This window comes from Octopus bimaculoides, chromosome 14, assembly GCF_046866305.1.
Source record: "Octopus bimaculoides isolate indiv1 chromosome 14, ASM4686630v1, whole genome shotgun sequence".
Taxonomy (NCBI): domain Eukaryota; kingdom Metazoa; phylum Mollusca; class Cephalopoda; order Octopoda; family Octopodidae; genus Octopus; species Octopus bimaculoides.
Window position 1 is genome coordinate 24,990,131 of NC_142941.1, and position 16,896 is coordinate 25,007,026.

Here is a 16,896-nt window from a genome sequence, read left to right on the forward strand (position 1 = left end):
AATCTGATACAGGAAATGAAGTAGCATGCTAGTCACAGTGATTCAGAGATTACTGTCTTTAACATGGCTGGGTTTGGGAAAGAGCTGGTGGCCATTGATGTGAACGTATCATCCATGGTCAAAAAGAAGAAGCATTTCCAATGTTCAGATGCTATCAGGACAGTTGAGCTTATCCAAAGGTCCAGGACAGCAGCAGCAATTAGAACCAGTTAGTGAGCTCCACCACTATCAGGCATTTGGTGCAAAGCCTATGTGGTAAAGGAAAAGCAGTTTATGTCCAGCAAGACTTGGCAGAAATGTGTGACTATATGACTCTCTAGCATTATATGGCCTCCAAGGTCTCTTGATTTGAACATTTTAATTGTTGCATCTGTAGCATTGTATTGGAAGTATGGAGAACAACTAGTAGTGATTCTTTATTGCGGCTGGGATGGTTTTGTTGAATGGTATTTCAAAGAGAATATGCTGTGTTTTCCCTTGTTCTTGGTTGCTTGGCCCACCTTGTGTGTGTGTGTGTGTGTGTGTAGGTGCATGCATAGCTGTTTGCATGACACTTTGGGCAAATGCCTTTAACCAATGCCTTCAGATACAAATTGTGTGAACTTGCCGATAGAATTAGATAGATAAACCTGTAATTTCCAGCAGTTGCTTCACTTCCTCCCTTATGGATAGAGCATACTATGCTGTTTTTCACCTTTTGGGAGAGATTGTTATTTCCAAGAATGATTAGAAAGGAATCTTAAGTAGTTTCACAAGATTGATTTACATATTTTTTTTTATTAAACTGTCAGAAAATTATCAGGATTTACTTAGTTTTCATTTCTAAAGTCCAGTACTAAATATAAATCCTTCACATCTTTCAGTAGTTAATTCTTTTTTTATGGTTTAATCAGAGGAATAAGTGCAGAGTTTATAACTTTTTTTTTGAGATCTTCCAAGATTTGTGGTAGGAAAGTAAGAAGTTATCTTCAGTCAGGACACGTTGGCCAGATTCTTGCAATAGTGTGTTCTCTAATAAAGGTATTCAAATATTGTTATATTTTGGGGCAGCCATTTTTTGTTTTTCCCAATTAAGCACACACACTATGTATTCACTCTTCACTTGTTTCTTATTGTTATTATTTTACCTATGTCCATTGCCTGGAAATCTTTTGTCACACATCTGTGATCTCTTCATAGAAAGACAGAATAGACTAAACAGAACAGGAGGATAGAAGAGTTACTGAAGAGGTCACAGATGTGTGACAAAAGATTTCCAGGCAATGGACATCAGATAAAATAAGAACAATAATAAACAAATGAAGAATAAATATATAGTGCAAGGGAAAAAATGACCATCCTGAAATAAGAAATATCTTTTCAACACACAATTCCATATCAAGAATCTTGCAAAACAAATTCATAAACATAAGGTATTCAAATACTAAACAAAACAATAAATTAAGTCTACCAGAAGCAACCTTCTTTGTGGAGGGTCAGTGGATTTCCTCCATCATAACAGTAAGCTTGAGATGCCTTAAAGGCAAGTAATAATCAAGATGACTGCGTACAAGTGTCTTCCTAAGGACTAAGAAGATTTCATGCTTTAAATGTTTCCAGGATCCATACCTTGTCAGTGATTGCAATGTGTATGCAAAATGAGATATCATTATTCATAATTCACAGCTCTCAAACAGATTCTGACACTAGGATTGCAATATGTTCAGAATGGCAGATTTTAAATTATTGTTATTTTACACTGAGTGCTACTATTATTTTTATTACTGAAATAACCAATGTTTGGCATGTATTTAGAGCTAGATGAACTCCCTGTCTTAAATTAAATCCTATCTCGATCTCAGAAGCAACACATTTAAAATAAAATTTCTGAGTCCTGTACTTGCCTGAGTGATTATATGTATTGTTGAATAGGTTACATGATGAGGATTTAGAGATAGAATCAATTGAAATATTGTTTTAAAGAAGTTATTGATTTGAAGTACCTTATTTATATTGCTGTCCGATTGCTCTGTGATATCAACCGAAATTATCAAATACACTACTGGAGTTAGGAAGGGTATCCAACCATAGGAATCAAGTAATAACAGATGACTGGTGCCTGGTGCAGCTCTCCAGCTTACCGGCATTGATCAAACCATCTAACCCATGTCAGCATGGAAAATGGACATTAAATGATGATGATGATGGTGATGATGATGACCATCAATTATCAACATGAGCTTTTTATTTATCAATTTGTTTGTCTGTGTGTGTGCATTCATGTATGTGTGTGTGTGTGTGTGTGTGCGTGCATGTGTGTGCGCGTGTGTGTGTGTGTGTGTGTGTAAGGATAATGGTTGATATTTCATCAGCAAAGATAAGTTTGGTGGTGTGATGCCAGTAATGTGATGCATTTAAAATTGGAAAAATTATTGCAGACTACTAGTCATATATTAGTTATAATTAATTGGCTATAATTAAAACTAAGCACTGTATCCAAATACAAGGCTAACCAAATTGCTAAATGTTTTAGTGCAAGTGAATATTTGTGTCATAACAGTTTTACCAATTTTAAAAACACCACATAACTGGTATTTGACCACCAAACTTTCACTATTTATGACAGTGGGCTGTATCTAATCACAATGAAATGGTATGAGCCAACAAAAACTTAGTGTTTATCAGTAAAAGCCATCAATCCTGATATTAATAGCCATCAGCCATCTGCAAATATTAGTATATATGACTAGGTGTATGTGTCTGAAATACAGCAACAAAAGAACAAGATTTTTCATTTTTACTTTTTCACTTCAATTTTATTTAAACAGGTTTCATAAACTTACTTTCAATACATTTATATTTAGTTATTTCAATACTGCAACCTAACCTCAATTGAGACAGACCATAGATTTGCTGGCATTTCTGTTATTTAAAACAAAGTATACTACTTTATCAATACTGTTATGGTCTATACTGTCATTAACTCTCTTAAAAAAATCTATTATCATATGAACAAACATCAGTGGTAACTTTCAATTAGTTAATTGGAATTCCAGAGTTACCTCATGATATAGATATTTCAAATAACAGTTGTTTAGCTTTGTTGCAGTATCAACAAATTTTTGAATACCCTTTGTTTTATGTGATATCAAATGATATAGCTTGTGCTACTAAATATTCAAATATAATTCGAATAAATTATAAAAGAAAAGCTATTAGTGGTTAGATACTTGTAGATGATGCAAAATTTTGAACATAACAAGCACATCAAAATGATGACTCTAAACAAAGGTTTTAGATATAAATTACATATTTTAGTATTTTATTATAGCTGAAAATCCGTTGGTGATATCATATAGGTCATGATTATTAACAAGATGTAATATTAATCTTTGAACAAATTAGCATATGGTTAAATGAAACTGTTATGGGGATAGCTATATATTTTCTTCTATTCAAACCATAGAAGACTAAATAGATAATCTGTGGTGAGCTCATATGTCCCTTTGAATGAAAGTCTTATTAACACTAATTATCCATCTACAAATTCTTGTCTAGAATTTCTGTCTGTGGTGAAATTAAAGAGATTTCATCCACAGAATGGGTAAGATTATATTTTATTTGAGGTTGTTTTTTGGGTTTTTTTTCTGGTTGAGGAGATAAAATTATTTCCTAGTTTACTTTCTCTAAAAAATTTTTTATGAAATTTAATTTCTTCCATGATTTTAATACATTTAATAAATCTCAGGCATGCACTTGCTTTTGTTCGTAAAGGAAGTAAAAGAAGACAATTCGTGAAAAAGACATTTCTATAATTCATTTTCAAATTATTTCAGAAATTTTACTTGAATTTTTGACAAAATAACAGAAAAACAGAAATTTTGTATCTATAAGGAAAACCTATATATAGCATGTGATTAAAATTGCTATCATGTTTAATTGCAGTATTACATCAGTTTATATTTATTTTCTCTAAATTATATATAGTGTCTCTGAATTATAGAGACAAGTTTAATTCATAGAGTACATTATGAATTAATAACATCTTGTCAATAGATTATCTGCTTTTCTTCTTCATGTTTTAGAAATATTGCGAAAACAAACTTAATTTACTTCAGGATTTTTTCGCTTAGTTCTTCTTCTTTTGTGTTCTGCAAATAAAAGAAAAGAATTTATTATAAATATACCTCTCATTTTGTATTAAAAAGAAAAAAAAAGGGTTAATGATAAGGATCATTATTTCTGACATTGGTACATTCATTCCTAAACTCAACGAAATCCATAAAAGTTAAACATATCAAAGAAACCACCTCAATATACAGCAAGACCTAGCTTGTCATCTATGAACAGATAATCACTAAAAGGTCAAAACATTTCAGTGCTATTCTTTTGTAGAAACCATTTAACATATATGCAGTATATCTACATACATACACTCACACATTCTCTCATGTTATATAAGAAGCAAGTAAAGCTTTACTAGCCAGTTGGAACTCACACCACAAGCAAACACATTCTTGTTAGCCAAAATGTAAGCCCACCACTGGCCACAGTCACAGGGAACTAAGATCAGTCATCCAGTTACTAGCGAAAGTTCAGAACAATTCAAATTCTTTAAGAACTTTACTAACTCAACCCAACAAAACTATAACTCTTTGAAACTCACTTTCAATCTGAATACTCATGATTCTCCCAAATAAAGCTCTTAATAGTTCTAGTAAATACTTACTATTGCAATTAACATATGCTTGAAATACAACCTAGGTATCATCATCATCATTTAATGTCTGCCTTCCATGATAGGATGGGTAGGACAGTTTGACAGGAGCCGGCCAGGCAGAAGCCTGCACCAGACTTCTGTGACTGTTTTGGCAGAATTTTTACAGCTGGATACCCCTCCTAACGTCAAGAGAACTACAAATATGTAGGCCGTATTTGATATGAAAGGGAAGCTTAACTTTACAAGAAGCAATAGAAGTCTATAGAGTCAGTGTTAAGCCAGAGTTACAATTCAACTATCAAAAAATAAAATAAGTTCCTTCAATAAAATGCTTGTATAACTTTTCTCACAAACTCTGCAAGCATATTTAAAATAAGAATTTGAGTTTGAGATACAATGCAGAAGAAGAAAGTAAGGAAGATAGATACATTAAGTGACTTAGGTGCATGAGTATGTGCTGAGATGTTTAAAGGATGAATGAATACAAGTACAGAGAAAGAAACTACATCTTTGAGCCAGTGTTGTTGTGTACTGGTGTATTAAACTTTGCCAATGAGCCAAATACCCTCCTTTTGAATGTAGTCTCTGATGTTTGCATATAGCAACAGCACTGTCTCAAATATGCTACCTAATGTAGGTTATACAAGAACTTTATTCAAGGTCAAGAATAAAATATTTTCTAGCTTTCAAGTTGAATCCTAGATTTTTTTTTATGCAGTTTTGGCAATATTGTATACATCTAATGCTTACAGGAGATTATTAGAAATTGAGTAATCTGACATTTTTAATAAATGTGATAATAGTTTTAAATGAAATGTGACACAAACAGTTTTCTGAATATAAGTATCAAAAGTATTTTGATATTGTTAAAGAAGACTAATTTGTTATGTTTCCATTGAATGAAACTTCTGAGGTCTTTATTCACTCAGGAAGGGTAGGTTGAATGTACTGAATGTAAACTGCTTGGAAATTACACATTTAACCCTTCCACATGTGTGGAAGGCTTAAATAAGATAAAAGTGTTGTATCATCTGTATAGAAGCATATGTGTGAGAGAAATATTGTGAGAGAAATATTTCAACACGGGCACCCTAGGGCTGATTGAAAGTGGCCAAAAATAGACTTCTAAATGCACATTTGCAACAGTATAATGATCTTGCAGAGATTTGAACCCCAACCTCAGGGATCATGATTGATTTATAAATTGACCAATCAATGTGAAGCTGTGTTGTGAAATGGCTCCTCAGATGACCAAAAATTCACCCTCTTTTTCACCCTATAAAAACCATTTGCTGCTTAACATAGCTAGATGGCCTCAGGCAATTGCATAGATCACCTTAGGCACTTATACAAGGCAGACTGCTAAGACCAGACCACCTTTGGCACACAGACACATCACCTCAAGCAAGAAACAACTTCAGACATTCACACACAATGTACCAAAGCTAACCTTCTACAGAAACAGTGCAGTTCTCTTCTCCCAATCAGTAGTTATATTATCAACATCTTTCTTTTGGAAACAGCCAATGAAGTATATCATGTCCAGCAATGAATATGTTAAAAGTTAAAAGTTTGTGAGTTGCTTCATTTATTATACATGCACCCAGCTAGATCACACGATGATGCCTTCAATAAAACATCACACATCCAATATCACAAACCCACAATATTGGTGACCAAGCAAGCATTTGTCACAACAATCTGAAATCCAAGAGAAAAAGAGGTATAGACCATGGTGTGGAAACTTAGTTTAGAGGTTCACATTCCGGTCATGGTTAGAGAATTTGCTGTAGTCACTTGTATTGTTCTATTTATTTGTACCCTATGACCATTATACCCATTGAAGTATAACATGAAATTATCTGTGTAACAAAACAAATTCCCTACTCAGACATCTGTTTGAACATATGAAGTTTTAACTGCATGGTTATATGCTGTTTAATTCAATAGGGACTTTATAAATTTCATGTCTCTATCAATCTATCTCTATATATCTGTACATATGTGTGTGCACATGTATACACCCCCACACCCCCACATACATATACAATATTATAATTGCTCAAGTAATATAGATACTGCTGATGAGCCCCCAATAAGAGTTGAAAATTAGTCATCATTTTTTCTAATTTACTGATAAATAAGTAAATCTGACATGTTTGTGTATCTACTATATAGGTTTACACATGCACACACACACACACACTCATACATCAAAACACACACACATATATATATATGTTTCGTTTTTGGATTTAGTTTGCGAGATTCATTATGTGAAATCGTCAAATCGTCCAACCCATGCTAGCATGGAAAGCGGACGTTAAACAACAATGATGATGATGATGATGATAATCATAGTTTAATAGAACGGTACCTCACCGCTGCAGTCCGTTTGCTGTGTGTGTCGAGATTACTTTCCCATACACTTGGTAATAATTTAGCAAGCCTAGGAATGCTTGTAGCATTGTCACATTCGTCAGGGGTGGTATATTTCATATTGCTATCGCCCTTGATGGCTCCAGTCTGCTTATGCTTTTGTCGATTACTTGATCTAGGTTATTTTATTTTTTCCATCAAAAATTCGCATTTTTTTCTGTCAGTTTTCGCCCATATTCACTTATTCTCTCAAATATTTTATTTATATGTTCAACGTGTTGCACCTGAGACTTGCTCTTTATCAAAATGTTATCGGTGTATGTGATGGCAATTAATCCGGTCGAGAAGTCTGTGTGCACTCTTAGCTTATTATTTTTTTCTTTTTATGTAGACTGCTGGTATTGCTCAGTCTGCATGCTCAATCTTTTCAATTATATTCAGGCTTTCCAACCTTTCTAGTTCTTTATTGACCTGGTGTACCACCGCAAACAGATTGTTCCGTTTGGGCCTGAAAATAAGTGTTGAATTTTCTTTGATAGCACTCCTTGCTTTTGTTTTTGTGCAACAACCTAAACCTTCCAAAAAACTTTCTCAAATGTTTTTTTAGTTTTTGTCTTAGTTCATCGACCTCGTTCGATTGTTTGACTGCTCCGTTTACGTTATTGCACACAACGCTTATGGGTGTATCCCATAAATTAATTTTCTCCATACATTCAGTGCCAAATAAATTTATGGATTTTTTAAACACATAAACATTCACTTTTTTGGTTCGACCTTTGAACATTATATCACAAATGCATCACCCGTGATATATAATTTTCATCCCGTAACACCATACGCTATTTTGTTTGGACTACATAATTTTGGTTTGCCCATTTGATCCCATGTTTTCTCATTTATGACTGTGATGTCACTTCCCATGTCTAATTGTATTCTGACACTAGTAGTTTCAATTCTTACATTCACGATTTTCCTGCTGACAAACTATTTTTTCTTGTTTGTTCCATTTTCCTATCATTCTAGTTTTTGCAGTGTGATTTATGTCCTGTAAACCCGCAGTGAAACCACTTTGCTTTTTTATATGGACGATCATACATGGGTTTACATCCCGATATTTTTTCTGTTTTTACTTCTATACCCACACTTGTGGTCCTTTGAACATACACACACCCTTGGGTAGTTAAGTACATGTCATTAAACTGTCCAGCCATGCTTGTATCCTGCTGTAAGGCAAGACACTGCACTATTGGTTCAGGGTCAGGGGCCTCAGTTGGTTGTAAATCTCTTAGTGTCTGTTTACCACATACATATATCACCACATTCACTTATATATATATATATATATATATATAGTTCAAAAAAACAATAACAAAAAAACAAAAAAACAACAAAGTGAGGACGTGATATGGATAGTATTATTGGACGCTCAGGAAAGGAAAGAGAGAGTGTATGACGTTTCGGGCGTAGCCCTTCGTCGGAAAGATGGAAAGTTCGGAGAATGGAAGAACGGAGAAAGAGGAAAATGGTACCGATGCCCACGAGGTTACATTATGAAAAGACCGGAAGAGGAGGTGGTGGGGGAAAAGTTCTTTCTAAGATAGGAGAGTGAAAAAGGGAGATGAATCTGTGCGTGTGCGAAAGTCTGCGAGTGTGTGTGTGATAACAGAACGTGTGTGTGCGTATGTAGTGGAAGAAATTAGTAGCAGGACTGATTAGTGGACGCTATAGACAGTGTAGGTAGAAGGTCAACAGGTGGTTATTTGAGTGTGTGTGTGTTCGTGTTTGTGTGGGGTTGTAGGTGTTAGGTCTGTGTACGTGTGTGTGTGTATTTTATATGTGCGCGTGTGTGTATGTGTATGTTTTCTGTGCGTGCGTGTGTGTTTGTGTGTATGTGCGTTGCTGTGTACGTGTGTGTGCGTGCGTTTGCTATTGTATATGCGTGTGTTGTTTATGCCCATGTGTGTATGATTGTATGCGTGTCTGTGTGAGTGTGTAGTGTTGGTGAGAAGTGTGTGTATGTGGGTGTGTGCGTGTGTGTGTATATGTGTGGATGTGCGTGTGTGTGTGGGATTGTGAGTGTTAGGTACGGGTGTGTGTGTGTTTATGTGTGTCTGTATGTGTTTCCGTGTGCGCGTGTGTGTATATTTTTTGTGCGTGCGTGTATGTGTATATTGTGTATGTTTTCGTGCGTGCGTGTGTGTTATGTATGTGAGTGAGTATTGTGTATGTGAGAGGTGTGTGTGCATGTGTGTATATGTGTATGTGTGTGTGTGGTTTTATGTATGTGAGGGGTGTGTATGCGTGTGTTTATGTGTGTGCGTGCGTATGTGTGCCAGGTATGTGTGTTATTTTGTGTGTGCACTCCTGTGTGTATGTGTATGCGGCTGTGTATGTAGGCGTGCGCGTATATATGGGTGTGTGTGTGTATATATGTGCGTTCGGCTATGTGTGTGTGAGGGCGCGTATGTATGTTTGTCATGTATGTGGGCGGTATATATGTAAGGTGTGTGGGTATGTGTGCGTGTAGGTAGTGGTGAGATAAAAAGTGGAAAAAAGTAAGTGTAATAACAAGAGAATAATGGATATAATGTAAAGGGGACGAAAAAAAAATTACGTAAAGTGTTGCAGGGACGTAAAGGGGAGAGTCATAAGGAAGAGAAGGCTGCGTTGAGTCCGAAGGGGAAAGAAGAATTAAGGTTGAAAATGTAGCGTTGCTCCAAGTGGAGTCGCGAGGGAGTGGACCCATGGTGCAGGGCGAGGCCAAAAACGGAGATGTTAGAGGGAGAGTGGTTGGGCAGTTGGAAGTGACGGCCGACAGGGGAGTCCGAACCTAGCCGAACGTCCCTTAGGTGTTCGGTGAAACGGTCGGCCAGCCGGCGGCCCGTCTGCCCCACGTAGAGTTGGTTGCATAGGGTGCATTTGATGCAGTAAATAAGGTTGGAGGAGGTGCAGGTGAAACTGTGTGGAATGTGAAGTGTTTGTAGGTTCGATCCGGTGACAGAGGTAGTGTTGGTGATGAAGGGGTAGGTGTGACAGCGGGATCTGGAGCACGGGAAGGAGCCGGGTGGGGGTGGGGAGGAAGAGGAGAAGGTACTGCGGACCAGTAGATCGCGTAGGTTGCGGGCGCGTTTGAAAGCGGATAGGGGTGGGTTGGGGAAAATGGGGTGGGTAGTGGGATCGAGCTGGAGGCGACATATATATATATATATATATATATATATATATATATATATATATACACATACTTATATACATGCATTTATGCCCACTCACATACATGCACAGACACATACATGCACAGACACATACATACATACACACACACACACACACACACACACACACATATATATATATATATATATATATATATTTATATATAATGGAATACCAAAAATGGGACAAAACATCCAGACAGTTAGAGGATACTAAAAAACAAGGACGGGTCATTCAGAGTTTTCTTTCTTCAGTTGAGTTCCAGATGATCTTTGCAATTTCAGCTGGTTATATATATATATACTACAACATATTCTTATATATAAACACATTTACATACACCCATGCATGCATATTTGCCTACTCCTACAATACATTTGTATACTTTCATCCTAGCACTTATACCTCTTCGTACATTTGTATATGTAGAAAAGCTCACACCCATACACAAGTAAAATCACCTAAATACATCTATTTAGATTTAAGTATACATATCCATTTATACATACTTACTTACATATATACATACCACCAAGCGTCGAAGTGCATCCCTTCACCAAGTATGCATACATGAGGCTGATAACATCATAAAACTTGGAAGACAGCTCCTTGAGCAACACTTTGTCTGATAACCTAGAATATATGCCCAAAGAAGTCGCACAACTCAACCGCAAATATCTTCAGATAAAAGGATGAGCCTATATGAGCAGAAGACTTTTCATCGATCACCAAAGCAGTTTATCATGGACGAATAGCCGGATTACTACCTCCCACTTTGAAGGGTATGCTTTTGCAAAGGGACAGAGATGTGGGAAAAGTCATAAAATGTTGCAACCGATGTAGACTTTGTGGAGTTCACACTGAAGATATCACCCACATCATAAGCAGCTGTCTGAAAATGTCATCACGATATTATCTACCGATGAGACATGACCTTGTAGCAAGGAAACTCTATAATGAAATCCATCGGAACGATAATCCCGAGGACAAAGAAATAAAAACCCACAATATGGTAGAAGCCATAGCCACTCATAATAATAAGGAATACTGGTGGAATGTACCAGTGAAGACCTCAATAAAATGTAAGTACAACAGACCTGATATAATGATTTGAGACAGAGAAGAGAAACTGTGCACAGTTGTGGAAATTAGCTGCCCAGTGGATGTTAACATAAAGCTGAAGATCAGTGAAAAAAAGAACACCTATGCTGAACTAATGAGAAATCTGCAGTTACTCTATCCAGATTACATGTTCAGGTTTATTGGGGTGCTGAGATATGTAACACACAGCCTATATACTCATCTTGAGAAATTAGGCAGGTGCTCTATCCAGATTACAAATTCAGGCTTATACCTGTAATTATTGGGGCCCTGGGATATGTAACACCAATATGTAACACTAAATACCAATCTTGAGAAATTAGGCTTCTCAAAACCAGAAAGGAGACAGCTAATTCGAAGACTACAGATCCAATCCAGTCACTGGAACTGTAAAATACTGTAAAACTTTCCAGAAGTTTATAATATAAATATATATGAGCATGTCTAGATATGTAACTATATGCATGAGAATACATACATACATACATACATACATACATACATACAAACAAAAATACCCTGTTGTTGATGTTGAAATTCCAATGAAGGAACCTTAGATCTAGGTTAGAAACCGGTTCTTTCTCTGTTGACAAGAAATCTTGAAATAAACTGAATAATGACATACATACATACTTACATGTACATATAGAGAGCACTTGTGATAAAATAAACCAAAAATACAGCAAAGTCGCCCAATGATAAATTATAAAAATGTAATAGAAATAATAATATATCTACGTGTGTATAACATAAATCTTAAATGATAAAAGGTGTGTGGCAGGGGGAAGGCATAAAATATGCATATAATAAAATGGTATATAAAACAAATTTGATGGTCGGAAATAAAGTAAATGAAAAGAGTGAAAGTATCTAACCAGTTATATTAGGCTGATGAATCAAACCTCCATCAATAATAATTTGCAATGCTTAGCCATTTGATGATCTAGGAATTAAGTAATTTGAAGAATGTCTATAAATACTCGAAAGCTCAAATTTGTGGTTCAATGCAGATTTTATTTTGGAACAAGATAAAGTACTTTTCAATCAAGCACAATGGACATCTCATAGAATTTTGATATGATCCATCCCTGTATGGACTAGATTTCTCCAAAACAGTCCACTGTATCATAAAATTGCCATGTGTTTAGGTGAACTCATTGAAGACCTGTTCTATGGGTCTTCGAAAGAATTCTTGTATAAATAAAGTCGTATTTCGAAACTGTTTTCTGCTTCTCCAGTGTAAGTCTTGTTTAGCCCTATGTACAACTCTTAATCAGGAAATTACTATTCAAAGGGCTGCAACTGGGATCTTTGAAATTACATTTAGGTTCATCGTCACAGTCATTAGGTTTATTGAGCTTACAGACATTGTGCTGGTAAAAAAACGAGGCAAAATTTTTCTAATAAGAATAGCTCACTTCCTGTTAAAAATTCTGTAATATTTATGGTCCCTAGGAAAATGTCTTAATACTAACCTATAAAATTCTTGAGCTGCATTAGTCCTAAAGCTCATGTTAAATGTTGGGTTAAACCACAAAACATTTCTAGTTCAAGTTCTATGAGACCTTCTGGTGTTGCTTCCACTACCAACATAGGAGATCATCACAGACAATACACTATTGCTTAGTGTGTCATTGTAGTATGAAAAGGCCCACTGGCAAAGAAGAAACTCGCTTACCTATATTACTAACTATGACCTTAAGAATACAGGGCAGATTATTGGAACCTTTATTAATATAGAATACTTTTTAGACTTATGACCAGACTAAAAGGTGTTAGACTGCAAATCTAAATTGATATCTAAAATGTCAACATTACTATGGTTCATTTAACTGTGATTTTTAAGCCCATATGCTGAGAGAATGCTTTAAGCTTCTTCCTAAGGCCATTGAGCCCATGTTTGTTCATAGTAAAGGTCACAATAAGGCTGTCATCCCTGTGTAGACCTACTTCTAAAAAAAAATAGAAAAATAAAACGGAATTATCAAATATCAAACTGAGTTAACTTACAGTTATGTTTCTCACTACTGCTCCTAACACAGTTTATAGTGGACATGCTAGTATCCCATAAATGGAAATCTATAATTATAATATTTCTAATTCAGAATAAAATGAAATCTTAGATATTTTTACTCATGATCCATCAGAGTTAATGTTTATATTTAGGGATGTACTCCAAATTAATTTTGTGGTCTTTTAGGGAAATAAAAGGTTTATACAGCAGAAGGAGATACTCCACTCTATCACTAACATTTGGGCTGGTCGTCATGATTCTTTTTGCTTCTAGATTCACTTTGTTGTATAAAACATAGTCTGCTTTCTTATAAGTATCCATAATGCTGTTAGTGACATGTCTAATGACAGTCCCAGGCTTGCCATATAAGCATTTTCTGTGTATTCATCTGCTTCTCACTGTCTCTGTCTCTATTATACACACACATACATACATAAATAGGTGTGTGTGTGTGTGTGTGTGTGTGTGTGTGTGTGTGTGTGTGTGTGTGTGTGTGTGTGTGTGTGTGTGTGTGTGTGTGTGCGCGTGTGTGTGTATGTATGTATGTATGTATGTATAGAAAAACGAAGTTGAAAATGCAATAGGATTTGTTTAGATTTTTTATAAAAAATTTTTTTTTAAGACTTAAAGATTTAACTGGTGTCGCAGATTTCTCTGATTTTCAGAAGTTGAGATAGAAAGACGTGGAGCTATGCTGCATCTGTCTTGCTTCTTTTTTGAACTTAAAAATTGTCTTGTTTTTATAGAGAGAACATTGCACAAATTAGTATGTTTTGGACATGTTTTGATCGACTGAGGATAATCACGTGATCAGATTTTAAAATGTTTGTAAGTTCCCTGCTACATCCATTCTTTAATGTCACGCAATATGTTTGGCACCATAAGTTAAAGCTACCACAGCTGAGTGAACATGTCTAGTGACAGTCCCAAACAATCAAGGCTGTCTGAATTTTCTCTGTTAAATGTGGTAGAGGAAGTTAACAATAGAAATATTTGTAGGTTTCACCATGTGTTAATATTAAGTGACAATATTTTTTTGTGCTGAAAATTAAGGATGACACGGTCGAGTGAACATGTCTAGTGACAGTCCCAAAATAAGGCTCTCAAAATTTAACCTGGTAGTCAAGTGGTAGTGTGGGCAGGGGTTCTTTTTGTTGCCCAGTGGTTGAATAGTTATGGTTTGTGTCTTTGTACACAGATATCAAATTTTGCTCTCAATATATATATATATATATATATATATATATATATATATATATATATATATATATATATATATACAAAGGACATTACTATACATAAATGCCACTCGCTAGGAGGGACTCTTAAAGTCAAAACTACCATAATAAACACAGTTTTGACTTTAAGAATCCCTCCTAGTGTGAGGCATTTATGTATAGTAATGCCCTTAATATAAATTAATATATTTAAAGGGAATAATTAATAAATTTTCCCCTTATGAGGTTTTTCATGCTAGCTACTTGATAAATTCTTATAAAGATTTTATCCTATTTTAAAATTATATATAGGCAAGACGAAACTACTGTCTCTCTCCGTTCAGCTTCGTCACATCACACCATTCAATATCTCATTGCGTTTGGCCCTACGATTTTAATGTTGTTTTCACTGTTTAATTTTTCCTGTCTTGGTTTGTGCTTGCTACCTTGGAACCCTCTGTTTAGCAGGTTAATCCACTAAGCAGGAAGAGCTATTCTAAGAGCGCGTTCTGCCTCATCTTCGAAACGCCTAGTTTAGAATAGAGGCAGCTGATGAAGGAAAAGTTCCATAAGTGGCTTGTCTGTTTTCCTGTGTTCATTCTGTTGTCTGAAAAAAAAAGTCCGTTTTTGTGCTTTATGTTCCTGTTCCTTTTCTGACGTCCTGTACCCGGATATACATCTATATATACATGTAGATGTAGGTATGTACATATATGTATGTATACATGCATATGCTCATATATCATTTGTATTATTATATTATCAAACGCTACGCGTCCATTTGCAAGTAAGTTTTAACTATATATCATCATCATCATCATCATCGTTTACTGTCCACTTTCCATACTGGCATGGGTTGGACGGTTTCACTGAAAACTGGTAAGCTGGGGGGGGGGGGTGACTGAATCAGATTCCAATCTGATTTGGCAAGGATATTGAAGAGCTGTGGACATCTGAAGCCCAGTCTATTGCAGTATCTTGCCCTACATTTTGATGGCAAATTTGGAGTCCTTGGTACTATGCAGTGGCGTCTAGTTCTAGCATTTATGTAACTCTTGATGCCAAAGTTTATTATATATATATATATATTAATAAAAATATACATATACTCATATTTTGAGTTCTATTTTTCGTCTTTGCACCAACATACCTCTGTGTGTGTGTGTGTGTGTGTGTGTGTGTGTGTGTGTGTGTGTGTGTGTGTGTGTACATATATATATTCTTTTATTTGTTTCAGTCATTTGACAGCAGCCATGCTGAAGCACCATCTTTAGTCAAGCAAATCGACTCCAGAACTTATTCTTTGTAAGTCGAGTACTTATTCTTTGTAAGTCAAGTACTTATTCTATCGATCTCTTTTCCCGAACTGCTATATATTATAGGGACATAAACACACCAACATTGGTTGTCAAGCGATGGTGAGGGAACAAACATATATATATGTATACATACGACGGGCTTCTTTCGGTTTCCGTCTACCAAATCCACTCACAAAGCTTTGGTCGGCCTGAGGCTATAGTAGACACTTCCCCAAGGTGCCATACAGTGGGACAGAACCCAGAACCATATTGTTGGGAAGCAAGCTACTTACCACACAGCCACTCCTGCATCGATATATATGTATGTATGTATGTATGTATGTATGTATGTATGTATGTATACATAAACTTACTTGGAAATGGACGCGTAAGATTCAGTTCCTCACACATGATCATCATACATCTTTCCTTTCCTCATGTGACCATCTTTCTTTTCCTGCACGACATTCTAAGGACTGGGTGTTTTCTTTCTCTCTTCCATCTTTTCTCTTTGCAAAGAAAATATTTCTCCCAGCGTTCACTATTTTCCTCTCGTTCTGGTCTAATGACCATCCATGTTTGATTTCGTTCGGTTTCCTTGTATGTCTCCACTGTCCTGTATTTGTTCCCAACTTCCATAAATCCAAAATTTTATTTTAGAATTTGTGGGAACAACTGTCTTTGAAGACTCATTTTATCGTTGAATGCTCGAAATGAGGAGCAGATAGACAACTGACAACTGATGAAGGGTTGTTCTCTGTGTTCACTTGTCCTGTTTTCCATTTTTCTCCCGTTGTTTGCGTATTTAACTCGTTTGTTTTCATACTTCATGTTGTTTACACACTTGGTGACGTCCTGTACCCATATACGCATATACATATATATATATATATATATATATATATATATATATATATATATATATATATATATTTAGTTCGGTTTCGATTTCACTTGCCTCAACAGGTCTTC

At 35.6% G+C, this 16,896-nt stretch overlaps 1 protein-coding gene across 1 annotated transcript in view; it reads right to left on the reverse strand.

Moving 5' to 3' along the window:
* Positions 1-2,766: 2,766 nt before the first annotated feature.
* The window catches only part of LOC106883763 (insulin-like growth factor-binding protein-related protein 1), a 119,766-nt gene continuing 105,636 nt past the window's right edge, over positions 2,767-16,896 (reverse strand). Inside the window, exon 4 of the mRNA XM_089362553.1 lies at positions 2,767-4,130. Within this exon, the coding sequence (XP_089218679.1) occupies positions 4,084-4,130 (47 nt within the window). The 3' untranslated portion in view covers positions 2,767-4,083. The remainder of the gene's footprint in view (positions 4,131-16,896) is intronic.